The sequence below is a fragment of the Scomber scombrus genome, chromosome 16, assembly GCF_963691925.1.
Source record: "Scomber scombrus chromosome 16, fScoSco1.1, whole genome shotgun sequence".
NCBI lineage: Eukaryota > Metazoa > Chordata > Actinopteri > Scombriformes > Scombridae > Scomber > Scomber scombrus.
The window spans coordinates 15,464,817-15,478,642 of NC_084985.1; the positions used below are offsets into that span (position 1 = coordinate 15,464,817).

Genomic DNA, 13,826 nt, shown 5'->3' on the forward strand with positions numbered 1-13,826 from the left:
AAATAAAATTGACTTGAGTTGACTCTCAGCTCTGAAATCCCATCCTTACATGACCATTCAGCTCACATTAGTGGTTGCAGAAAGTGCTCACTTGTTGCGCTGACAGCAGCGGTTTTATTAAGTTGTCGGGAGAGGACATGGTGGAAAACGAGCCAACTGCAAATGCTGCGCTGAAAGAACAACTTTGTCTTGTTGTGGCCTGACAGTAGATGAGACATTAAGATGAGTTGAAACAAGCTGGGGGGAAAAAAGGGAGGTCATACCCCGCTTAATAATGAGTGTAGGCAGTGATGAAATGAAATCATCGCCAGATTATGGTAATAATCAGGCTGTTTGGAGGAACACTCTGCCCTAATTTCACATCTGGTTTGAGGACATCTTGTCTGCTCAGGTGAATTGAGTTTGTTGTAGATGGAGTTGTTTATCTAACTGAGACATGGATGCTATGAAACGGGCCTGGTCCATTAGGATGTGCTGGTGTGCCATTAATTATAGAGGAGCAGAGGGCAATTACAGGGTAGTGTGGAAATGGAAAAATATATTTTATGTCTGACTGTCCTGGCTTAATTAAATTGTCCCTGAAGATTGAACAAATATACGTAACTGCTAGTTTGAAGAGCAGTTGTGTGTGTGTGTAAGCCTATGTTATATTTATTATTATTATTATTATTATTATTATTGTTATTATTAATTTAATTAAATATTTTAGCCACCAACAACATAAAAGCAAAAATCACAATGGGCAGGTATGATGGTAAATAAAAGCTGTAATGAAATTCATATTCAATTTTTTTGTCTGATATTGGGGAAGGTTTGTGATGTCATTTCAAATTAATTAAAATGTGATTACATTAAAACCGTGACTGTGATTAAAGTCTCCATGACTACACCACAACATAGAAACTAAATCTAATCTCACAAAGTTCCTTTTTCTATAGACTCAAAAACAAAAACAATAGTAGCCCAGGAACAGCCTGAATTCAACTCTATAATTTCATTTTATTCTCTGATTCTCCACAATAATGATCTCCAATCATCCTGCAGGTTATCGACTCACTGGGTGTCATGATCTACAAAGCTCTGGACTTCGGGCTCAAAGAGAACGAGGAGCGTGAACTCAGCCCGCCGCTGGAGCACCTGATCGACATGATGACCAACACAGAAGAAAAAGAGAGCGACCTCTGTCCTGACGAGGGCTACGAGGCCACAGAAGAAGAGGATGAGTGCGGGGAAGAGGAGGAAGGGCAGGCGGAGGAGTCCGTCTCTGCTTCGAGCAGCAGCGTTCGGAGCTATCGAGACATCATCGCGGTAGGTTTTTGTTACCAGGGGAACAACAGATGATTTCATGACTGTTTGTTTTTCGCCTCAGACGCTGATTTAATAGAACGAACACAACGCATGTGATGAGTGCAGATGACAAAATCTCATTGAACAAACTGGTAAAGTGGGCAGCGGGATGCACGTGTCTCCATTGATGCCTGCTCGGAAATGAGAGCTTTCATGGCGACTTTGAGTCTGTTGAAAACAAAAGCACATTCCTCACACTCTGTAACACTCTCAATTATAACTCTTAATGAATTTACTGTAACCCACGACTGTTTCGATCAGTCGTGGGTTGATCGATCAGGCTTGCAGGTTTTTTTTGTGGATTGAAATTTCACAGCACACTATTGACATTGTTACGGGAATATTAAAGGTACACAATCTGCTTTCACTGTGAACATTTTACCTATTTTCACCCATTGTCACACCGTCATCGTAACAAAGCGGACCTCATCATCACTGAGGCTTCAAATAAATTCCCCTGATAGGAGCTGTCATGCTGTAAATTCCCCAGGCAGCCTCTGAATACGAGACGGGTAATTACAGCGGGGTAAACACACAGGTATTTGGGGAATAGGCTTAGAAACTTTCTAAGCCTATTCCCTCATGTAATGAATGTTTAAAACCTAAACATTAAGTGTGTTTGCTGCCAGTGTGTGTCTGGCCCGGCCCCTAATTCCTCCAACAATCATTCTCTTGAGTGTAAACTGCGACATGTTGGTATGACAAGGCTGAATTGGATAAGTGCACATTCCTGACCTCTTTCCTTATAGTCTGTCTTCCTCGTACTCTGCTGTTCTGTGGGTCGGATGGATGAGGTCTCAGCAACACTTTGAGGTTGACTGAAGATGACAGGACTTGCTTGTAAAGCGTCCCTCTAAGACAGGAAGAGCCAGACGCAGAATGTGCTGAATGCTTTAGTGAAATGAGGAGTGGCTACACGAGCAGTCATCCTCTTACCAAAGCTGTCAATCTGGGGTTTGGATTGTAGCTGACCCATTTTGCTCGTGTTTTATTGCTCTCCAAAACCTCAAATTATTTCACACACAGGTTGCCCTCGACTTTAAAATCACACTATGCTTTAATATGGCACATATCGTTAATAATTTGTTCATAATTTTACAGTCAAGCTACAGTTTTGCCCTCATTTTATAAGTTTCATGCTTCATTCAAATCTTTGACTTCATCAGAAACAATGGAAACACTGATACAGCAGTATTTTAATCATGGTAGAAAATACTCTCACTGCTCTGTTATCATTGTATCTGTGAATTTCTTGCTGTGGACGAAGAAGAAGACACCTTATGCTGAGTCACAAATTCCTGTGGCTTGCCAAGCCCATCAGGAGAATGAGAAAATGTCATTGGTCTGGTTTCCTCCTTTTTTGCTGCCGAAAATAATTTGACAGCTAATCCATTACTCTGGCAGGCAGCTGTTATTGACATTACAATCACAATAGGTACCATAAGGAAGTTAATTTTATCTGCTGTACTAACATTCCCATTTAACCTTTTAGCTTTACTTAGTTTAGTGTGTTGGCATGATAACAGCACTATTACCACCTAAAACAAAGGTGTGCACATTACCTGGGCTGTAATTTAGGATTATTTTCATTATCAATTAATCTGTTGATTATTTTCTTGATTAGTCATTTGGTCTATAAAATGGCAGAAAATGGTGAAAAATATTGATCATTGTTTCCCAAAGCCCAAAGTGACACCTTTTTAAATGTCTTCTATTGTTACCATCAACAGTCCATGACCCCAAGTTATTCAGTTTACTCTCGTATACGTCTAAAGAGACCAGAACATACTTAAGAAGCTGGGATCAGACAATTTTAATAAATATTAGCATATATTATCATTGTGAGCATGTTAGCATGCTGATGTTAGCATTTAGCTCAGAGTAACTTGGCTGCAGACTGAATCAGAGAATGGAGATGAATGCTGATATTAACTTTGTAGCTGAGTCCAATAAAGCTACAAATTGATGTGTATATTTTTCAGAAAAAGGGTCAGTTCTTCTTATTTGAACTATATGATTGATCTATGTCTGGTCCAGTTATGTACGATACTAATATGCACTTTATATTGGTCATGTTTAATGATTATTCCATAAGCCCTGCTCTACCATATCTCCCCTACAGCTATGTTCCTCACACCTTCCCAGCCCGTCAGACGCCCCCAACCATTACCAGGCTGTGTGTCGCGCTCTGTTCGCCGAGACCAGGGAACTGAACACCTTCCTGGAAAAGATCAAGAGTGCCAAGGAGGTAAAGAAACACGAGCATATGACATCTATTAGTTTTATAATAAATCTGCTGAGGATGAGTCACAGTTAAGAGGAAACGCGTACGGTGCATTCTCCTCACCCACTTGAATCCCCAAAACAACTGACATTGACACATGAAGTGAGTCACCTAAAACCTTTTCAAAAATAATGAAAAACTCACTTTTAATAGTTCGAGGGTCACTAAGTCATACTTCATACTACTTTTTCAATTTTCACATCACAAAATATGAATCAAATTGAAAGTGATGTAGAAATTTGTGTTTGAGGGCTCAAAACTGATAAAAGAAAGTACCAAAGTCAGTTGTCTCAGGGGTTTTAGCACTCTGCTTTGGTGTGTGGATTACAGAGTAGTATTCAGTCGGTTAAATTAGGGTCTGTTAGGCTACCAGGCTTTCAAACGCTGGGAACGAAACTACCAGAGTGGTGCCCAGAAACGAGCACAATAACAACAAAACAGCCTGCAGTGTTGTAAAGGACAGAGCCTGTGTAGGTGTCCCCGTCTGACCCCTTTTTGTCAGGCCAACCGAGAACTCGGCATCTCCCGGAGCGCTCGGCATGATGTAACTCTGAGTGGATGTGGTCTTGTCTGCCTGTCTTATGTCACGATGCTAGCTAATTGACAGATTTATGCCTTGTGGGAGTAATGGAGTATGATTAGTGGTTAACCGACTGTTAACTGAGATGTGCTGGACTTTTTTTTTTAATGAATATGATTAATTAAAAGTTGTTTGATTGAAAAATGCCATTAAAGAAATACACCATGGAAGATGTCATAAGCAACTTGAGCAGACCCAGATATTACAGATGAGTCTAATGGCAAATTTTTGGAAAACAGTGTAAATTTATTGAAACAAACTAGAGGTGTATAATGAACTCCGTTCTCATAATCACAATTCTCTGATAGGAAATGTTGTTTTAAACTTTCATTTGCACCCTGACTGTAGTGTTAAAATACATAAACTTAAATGGACAACCTTTATAAAGTATGTCTCAGAAAAGTGTTGTATAGGGCCAGTGGGTAAATATTTGTCCAATCTTAGTCAAGCATATCAAACTGAAGCTCTCATATACCTAGAAGTACACTTTTGTGCTCTCTGATTGAATTATGGTGTGGGGATACATGACTCTTTCCATAGCTGGTCAGACAGCGCACCTTTGCTGTTCAGTAAGGACACACTCATGCAATAAGTGCAGGCAGTGACTTTTGCACGGGACAGAATTCATGAAAACTGTCTTACGTAATAAAAGGTTATAGAATCAAGTGTAACCTTGTTACAGCAATTTAAGGAGCTTACAGGAGGGGCCACCAGGCTTCAGGGGCTTTGCACTTCCTGCGGTACTGAAATGTCACAGGCTAATAAGTAGCTGCTAATAAGTAGCCATGCATAGCATCACACATCGCACATGCTTACAAATTAATCAATTATCAATGAGTATTTTTTTTCAGTTTCTCTTGCTGCTCTTGTTTTTCTTTCTTCTATCAGTGTGTTCAATCATATTTCCTTGTCTTTTTAGTCCATCTGTAAATAACCTGAAATCTTAATTTCTTGTGAAAGCAGCAGATGAGATAAAATGTTGCCCTGGTTTAAAAAAAGGGAGGAAACATGCGTGGCAAATGTGGAAGATAAATCGACATTTGTGATGTTTTTGGATAGAGGAGAAAGGTCAGATAAGCAGAAAAAAGACACGGGTTGGGTGGAAGGAATGTGTTTCAGCAGTAAACACGGGTGTGGACGAACAGATGTGTAGATGCATGATAAGACAAAAAACACCTGAGGTTGATCTTTCAGCCTTTCTCTTTGATCTGTAAGTTTGGCATTGAATGATCTCATAGATCAGGTTTGCTTTATCTGGTCTGGAGCTTTTTAGATATGTATTTCAACTATAAACATTTTAATGTTTGTGTTTTGGGGGGTGAAAAGTGTCCTGTCACAGCTACCTGCTCCTCATTCCAGCCTGGGCAGCTTTGTCCTTTGTCAGTATTCATGCCTTTAGTAAAAAACAAATGGGCTGAGAAGATAGTGTGACAACATGCTCAAACACACCCAGCAGAGTTCACCATGTCCAAAACTGATAAAAGCCTTAATAAAAAAGGATGTGCTGAATAAGTCAACAACAATGGTGGTCTTTAACTTGGCCCCATTTGACATTTGAAACTGGTCCCACTGAACTTTCAGTGACTTGTGCAGGAAGACAGACATTAATCGCAATAAATATCATTAGTTTGCTATTGATTTATTTTTCCCCCGGTACACTGTCAGTGTAGGATGAGATGGATATCCATCGATTCATTAATTAGACGACTATTGCTATGTGGGCAGTTTGCCATTGACTTCAACTTGATGTCAGCCAGTACTGTAAATGCAGTAGTACACATACTATCCTGATTTTCGTGATATTACAGTTGTTTTTAGTTTTCTTTGTCTCTTTTTTCCCTCCCTCTTTCTGTTTTTAATGTCTTCCTTTTTTGTCAGAACCTTCGGAAAATGGAAGGTGAGACTCGGGGTGAACCTGTAAAAGATCTCGATGAGCTTCAAAATGCAGATTGGGTGAGATTATCAATTTACTGCACCATCACCCTTATTCAATGAGTTTACGTTCATATATTAGTAATTACATGAGTATATTTTCTGATCATAATGGGGCAATTCATTTTTATTGTCCCGGCAGGCACGGTTCTGGGTACAGGTGATGCGAGATCTACGGGACGGTGTAAAGTTGAAGAAGGTTCAGGAACGTCAGTACAACCCACTACCTATTGAATACCAGCTCACGCCGTACGAAATGCTGATGGACGACATTCGCTCCAAACGTTACAAGCTGCGAAAAGTCATGGTGAGGTCCTGCGCAGGTCCAACACAACAATTTTTTTATGTATAGCTGTTTAGTCCACGGTCTGAATAAAACAAAATGTTACATGAGATGAAGAAGTTTGCATAATATTTGTTTTCTTCATGTTAATAATAGCCACATTTCTGTACTGTCAGTTTAGGGAGTAGCTGTTCATCCTAATGTCTGCCTGCAAGTTTTTCAAATATTACAGAAGAAATTTAAAGATTTCTTCTGTAATATTCTATCAGATTGTATTTATTAAATTTTTTAAGAAACTGAAATCCACAAACTCATTTCAGGTGAATGGAGACATCCCGCCAAGGTTAAAGAAGAGTGCACATGAGATCATTCTTGAATTCATCAGGTCGCGGCCTCCTCTCAACCCTGTAAGTAACATCAGCTTACACAAGATACTTTCCCTACTGGGGCAATACTAAACTTTCAATTTTGACGCAATCTTATAATTATTTTAAGGTGAATGACTGAGATGATAATTAACTATCTATATGACGGAGTGTGAAAGAACATTATGTGTCATATCAGTCATCACCATGCTAGTATTTTTAACCAAAGTGTTAGACTTAAGAATGAAGAATAATTAGTCAAATTAATTCAATAACAAATCTTGCAGTGTTTGTGGAGGGGTGTGACGAAAATCTCACTTCGGTCTCCTTGGTGATGACCGTTAAGTGCTCACTTTTGTGGTTGTCATGACAGGTCTCTGCCCGTAAACTGAAACCTCACCCACCACGTCCCCGGAGCCTCCATGAGCGACTGCTGGAGGGCATCAAAGCTGAAAGGAAGCTCCGACCGGTCTCACCAGACATGATCCGCAGAAACCGTTTGGGTGAGACACACACAGATGGAAATAATTGTGTTTATATCGTGGCATACATGCACATATGGACATAATATAAAAATGCTCCTACTTCAAAACTAATTTTTATGTTATTATATGTTATATTTTGTTCAGATGATAAGTGTAAACTGAAGAAATCTAATCTGAGCGAGTGTGGCTTTATGGCCTAACCCCTTCACTCAGGACAAAAATAATTAACTACAACTTAATCATTCTTAACAGCATCCATCACCATTACTCCAACAGCCTTTTCCCTACATTGATCTGTTCTATTTATTAGAAATGCCAGAGAGTTTAAACAAGGATCACTCTGACTGCAGCTGCCAGCCTTCGGTTGTTTGTCAGACTTGCATTGCCCAAGTTGATTTCTTTGGTTTGAACTTAGTCAACATACCTGCTATAATACCAGTAAGCAATTCTGCTAAGCAGTGCATAGGAGATAATCTTTTTGGTATGTAGTGGTCAGAATTGACCAACTTACTCCTAATCTATGCTGTTTAAAGCATTTAAGGCTTTAAGCAGATAAAAGCAAACAAGCTAATATTTTGTCAGTCTATGCTGTACTCTGTTACTCTGTGTATGTGGTTCATACAACACGTCTTTTTGTTTGGGGTTTAAGTAGGTTACATGGAAAAGTTATTGCATAATCATACATATAGGAGGCTTTAAAATGTCTCTGAACCAGTTTCTGAATAACTGAGATTATAAGTAGCATTTTTTTTTTAGGAAGAGTCTCTATTTTTATGAATGATACTTTTTTTAAATAAACTTGGATGATTCATTGACTTCACCATCCATTTAAACTCTCATCTTTTCTTTTTCTCCAATTTGCTTCCATCTCCTTTTTTCTTACATGGGCATATCTGTCAGTCATGCGACCTCTTAGCATGTCTTACAGTTTTGACTCATCAGGTAAAGTTTCATGTCACCTGTTGTCTGCCTATTATTGTACCCGTGTTTCATTCCAGGCTATTTTTAGGATTAGCACCCGCCTTCCCCTGTGATTTAAACACACACACCTACACTTTTTATGACACGTTACTTGTTGTTGTTGTTGTATGACACACCAGTGTCATATTTTGGCTTATATTTTGAGATACAGAAACCCACAGTAAGAAGGAAAGAACAAAAAAATGGGTCAGCACAGCACATCTTGTAATGTGTGAAATTGTAATGTTGGCATCATGCAATTTTGCATGTTTTTTAGTGGGATAATTTCATGGGCAGTCTACTATATTTCTCCAAAAGGGCAGGCATTCTACATTTTAAGCATGTTATGAGTGGCATAAGTTTAATAACATTTAAAATGCTCTGGATGTAGTAGCTTCTCACAGGAGTTCTCGGTTGTCGAGGTGACGAGCGATGGCTATTGAGCCAGAGCCAGTTGGGTGAGATTACAGATCATCCCTATGCCTCTACAGTCTGCTTGTCAACCTAATCCGCTCTCACTGGGGAATATGAAAAATTACATAACACGGGTGTCAGCAGCCTACCTCTAGATAGAGTTGAATGACAGATGATGGTCTGAACGTAGCTCTGCCGTTCATAGGACAACTGTAATCCAGATGGATGTACGTGAATAACCTTTGGTGCTTTGTCTGCACTCGTTGTCTTTCACGGATTCCCTCACTGTCCCTCTGTGCTTTCCAGCTATGTTTGTGTCAATGAATGTAGACCACAATTATACAGCACTCTCCCTCCTTCAATGCACACCTGGTCTGACAGATGCTTGTTGCTGTTAAGTCTTCCCTGTAGTAGCTTGTTGTTAGGGATGAAAATATGAATGTGTGGTCCTACTGGAGGATAAATTACCCTAAATTACTCTGCAGGTGCAGGGAAAAGCATCAGCACTCCTCAGGACTTGTTCCGCAGCTCAGGTAAAGCACTTAAACGTCTAAACAAAATACATCTAAATGTTTTGTCAAAATGAGAAAATCTGTAACATTAGTGCATGGTTGGAGACTATCTAGCCTAACATATGGTGTCTAGACTCTGTAGTATCATATAGTAACTGTATGAAGACACCCATAGTTTACACAAAAGACATGATGGCCAGCTGTTATGATAAGATAAGATAGTTCATATTGTTTTATGGTTCACGTGAAACAACATTGTTCAAAATTAAATATTGTTTGGGATTTCAGAGACTATTATCTTTTACCTGCAGATACTCCTGATGCACCCAGGAAGTTGGCTGTCAGCACTCAGTCTCTCGCCAGTGGCACCACTGCACCCAATAAAGGAGGAGGAGTGCTGCCTCTTTCCCAAAGAAAGAGGTTACTCAGGGCACCCACGCTTGCTGAACTGGACAGCTCTGAATCTGATGTAAGATGTTGGACACTTTATGTGATGTAATTTTCATGAAGTGCATCAAGAGAGAAAGATGAAATGATTAATATACGCCACCTAACCTAAATACTGGCCCTGATAGGATTAAAGTCCAACTGAAATCGAATTTGTCTGTTATAGCATATATATCTACTCTGTAAATCATGCGTTCTGTCTTCTCCTTTGAGAAGGATCCAAAAGTGAGACATTTATATTCAGTGTTTTATGTTTTTATGGTGGCACACACTGTCTTATCAAAGCCAATCAAATTTAATTTCTGTCATAGGCAGAGCAGACACAAACACATTATCTTTCCATCTAAAGTCTCCTTCTTGTCTAACTTAGAAAACACATGTCTCTTCCTTACAAACATTCCTAAGGGGAAAAGTACACTGCTAATGTCAGTTTGCAGGCTGGTTAACTAATGAGCTGCTCAGCTGCAGCACATTAACCAGCACGTAAACATAGATGTAAATGTTTGTTTAAATGCTGGTTCAGTTCTTACTTTCAGTGCCACTGTTACCAACACGCTGCCTGCCCATGACTTATAAACTGCAGCGCAAGTTTGTTTAGTTTGTGTCTCGCTTCCCTGCTGAGTCCCAGCCTGCAAGCTGTCAAACACAGACATTGTCACGTTTTGTTGTGTTTGAAGCTATCGTCTTCCTGTGGTTAAATCTGTCTGGTTTACAGGAGGAGCCCTTGCGGAGCAGCTCCAGTATGTCCACGTCTTTGATAGACGACACTTCTCCAGAGTCTGTCGTGGGGAAGAAGGGTAAGTATTGAATGTAGCGGTACTTTTTGTTCACACCAAATCATCAAAGATCCTTTTTTGGCTTTTTTTCATGTATTTTCCCCCCTCCATCACTCCAGCACCCCCAAAGTTCCTGCCAATCTCTGCCACCCCCCAACCAGACAAGCGTCAGTCTCCACAGAGGCGGCACTCCATTGAGAAGGAGACCCCAACCAGTGTTCGCCCTTTTGTACCGGCATCCAGACAGAGCTCCAAGTCTTTGGTATGTAAACTATGAGAGCGATTTCTCTTGGATTTACCATCAAAGCATGAATGAGTGAATGCAGTCCTCAAGATTTCTTTCTGAACTTTTCTACACAGACAGAAAAGATTTGTCTCCATAAATTTAGTCATATTAGATGTGGCGTTTCCCACAGAATCAGATTCTGTCTGTGCTTGTATCTGACGGGGGCCACACCTGAGTTTTCTTAAATTAATCATTAAATAATATAAATATCATATCTCCGGCTGTAGTATTGTGTTGAGAACACAGACTAACTTATCAGTTAACTTGAATCTGTCAGTTTTGGGCAGATTTGTGCATGTGTTCATGATACTAACCATTCGTGACCTCCGGTTTGATTCTGCTCAGGAATTCGGCCAGCTGCCTTTCTGCCAGGAAAAGCCATCAGAAATCCTTTCTACCGCACATGATCATGTTTTGATTCAGAGAGAGAAAGGCATTTATCTGAGTTGCAAAGTTGAGTCTGTAGAATCTAAACTTATAAACATGGACATGTAATTTGGATGAATGTCCATTACTGTGGCCACATGCACCAACATCAGTGGACGTACAATATATCCGTTGAATTTACTGCCGTCCTGTGACTGGTCATTTGTCTGCCATGAGGTCATTGGTTCTCTGAGTAACTCTGTGCCGGTCGTATGATTCTAGTGATGTTGATGGCTGTAATTGAAACCACAGGACAGGCTGCTGTATGAAGAGGATTTAGAGGGAATTGGTTCCTTCTCACCACTTACTAGTTAAATACAGACCTCTGGCGCCAAACCAGAGCAACCAGTTGGAGGCCATCAGATCGATTTAAAATTGTGCACTTCGTTTCACAGTAGTTTAATACTCTGATATTGCTGATGATTCACTTTAGGAGCAATGGTTTCATGTATTAATAGTAATTTGTTACGCTATTTTTAGTAGTGTTTTTTACCAATTATATTTGGTGATTACATCCTGTTTCTTAAAAATTAGAAAAATGCAACTTCCTTGTGAAAGAGGGGGGTATTCAGAAGGCACATTTTACATTTTTCCAGCCATCCTTTTGATGATAAGAACAAGACTAATTAATTTTCATCCCTCGTGCACACACTCAAACATGCTTCACATATATGTGAGAAGTTAAGCTTTTCTAGTAGATGTAGAACAGTAACATCTTTGTTGGCTGTATCTTGTAATTATATTTACATTGGTTAGCTGTCCTTTCCAAAAGACTGACGTTCAGTCATTTCCTATTTTATATAATGCTGCAGCTGAAGGCGGATCCCAGTGCAAAGGTAACTTGGTCAATTTTCTGTTTATCACGACCATCCATCTTTTAAAATGTTTCATTGTTTTATTTATCTATATTAGACCAGTATGAAACCTAAGCCTGGCAGGGTTGTAGGATACTTATCTCTGCACCATCAGTAGACACCAGCTGTGAACCTCTGTGTCTATGATGGAGCAGAAAGAATGCAATCATGAGATGAAGGCTGCCATCTCGGTGAACTCTCCTCCTCCTGGGATGGATGCTGTCAGATGATTTTTCTATCATGGGACTTGCAGTTATGAAGTTCTGCTGTTTTGAAATTAGATTTCATGCCACATATGATATGAAATAACAGTAAGTTAATGGTATGAGCTCATGCGAGGAGGGTGTTTATGAAATAATGTGTGAATTATGATAAAGAACTTTATCCCTTTTACAAAACGGCTGTAAAGATAATCGTTTTATTAGTTTTGTCATAAACCTAAGAAATATGGCTGTAAAAATGATGATGTTACTGAGAGCCCCCCAAATATCCCCCAACAGATTTGTGACATTCTTGTATTAAACCTAATTAAGCATACTGTAAGTAATTAGCTTGTTGGAATATAAGGTCTGATTGAACGTCCTGTTCCTCTGTCTGCTGGTCAGGTGGAAGCAGCCAGTGGTGCTCAGGGCACGGTAGGTTCACTGTTACTGCAAATCATCAAATTGTATCATCAAAAAACACATAACACTGTGTTGGGCACCCCTCCAGAATATCATATAATTCAATAGACTTGTTTTTAGATGAATGGGACCTTGTGTCATGACCATGTTTTTAAATGGGAGATCTGTGGCATACTGAAAATAGCTCAGTGAAAGTGAAGAGGGAAAATAAGAGTTGAGAAATCATCTGTAAACAATTACAGCAGAATTTTTGAAATCAAGCCAACTGAAGGAAAGTGAGCAATGCATAAATGATTGAAGAATTTTTCCTGAGCAATTTTCACTTCTGGGTAGTTTAACTGTTGGTGCATTACGCTTTTAAGTAGAGACAAACCACAGATTGATTGAGAAAATGTTAAAGAAGCTCCCAGCTATGTCATTAATCTCCTGCTGACCACAGTTTACACCATGATGGGGGTCCACTTGCAAATAGTTTGAGTAGAAATAATTCAACATTCATTTGTTCGTAAAACTGGTAATAAGTCCATTGAGTCATGTTAAAAAATGAACAAAAATGGTGCTAAAACCTTGCAGTTAGTCTTTGAAGCTGTTTTTTGTTTATTTTTAATATGGACCTGTGGTTTTGAATAAGGTAAATGGAATAAGTGAATAAAGTAAATTGATGGCTGAAGCTGTGGACCACCATCATGGCGGGTGTGTTACATCACCGGGAAGTTTGTATTTCTGTTCACTGTCACTCTGTAATGTCATTGGAAACATAATTCGTATTCGATAGATTGTCGAAGACGTATGTTTTCACTCTCACCATCTCATTGCATGTGTTGGTGTTTTGGTAAAGTGGTGTACAATGGGTGCTTGTGTTTTGGGGCATTTCATTTTGTTTTGGCATTTAGACACATTCACATGACATAAGTTTCATTGACAGCAGATGACATCACCTCTTGCTGTTGTTGTCTCAAGACTTGTGTTCAGTCATCTACGTACAGAAAGGTAGTTTGCTGATTGTGGTGTGTTTTTTCCTTCAGGAGGAGTTCTGCTACCCGGTGGAGTGTCTGGCTCTGACGGTGGAGGAAGTGATGCATATCAGGCAGGTTCTGGTCAAGGCTGAGCTGGAGAAGTTTCAGCAGTATAAAGAAATCTACAACGCCCTCAAGAAAGGAAAGGTATAGTTTTATCTTCAATCAGGCTGATTGTTTCTCACAGTCATTAAAATGCATCAGATCCCATATACTGTACTTCCGTCACCTCACCT

At 39.6% G+C, this 13,826-nt stretch overlaps 1 protein-coding gene across 2 annotated transcripts in view; it reads left to right on the forward strand.

Moving 5' to 3' along the window:
* Positions 1-13,826, forward strand: part of spire1a (spire-type actin nucleation factor 1a) — a 30,339-nt gene that overhangs the window by 13,994 nt on the left and 2,519 nt on the right. For both annotated transcript variants that reach the window (XM_062435782.1, XM_062435783.1), the window contains 11 exons: positions 1,045-1,308; positions 3,470-3,595; positions 6,090-6,164; positions 6,286-6,450; positions 6,747-6,833; positions 7,165-7,294; positions 9,136-9,183; positions 9,474-9,631; positions 10,325-10,406; positions 10,505-10,647; positions 13,600-13,737. In XM_062435782.1, the coding sequence (XP_062291766.1) occupies positions 1,045-1,308; positions 3,470-3,595; positions 6,090-6,164; positions 6,286-6,450; positions 6,747-6,833; positions 7,165-7,294; positions 9,136-9,183; positions 9,474-9,631; positions 10,325-10,406; positions 10,505-10,647; positions 13,600-13,737 (1,416 nt within the window). The remainder of the gene's footprint in view (positions 1-1,044; positions 1,309-3,469; positions 3,596-6,089; positions 6,165-6,285; positions 6,451-6,746; positions 6,834-7,164; positions 7,295-9,135; positions 9,184-9,473; positions 9,632-10,324; positions 10,407-10,504; positions 10,648-13,599; positions 13,738-13,826) is intronic.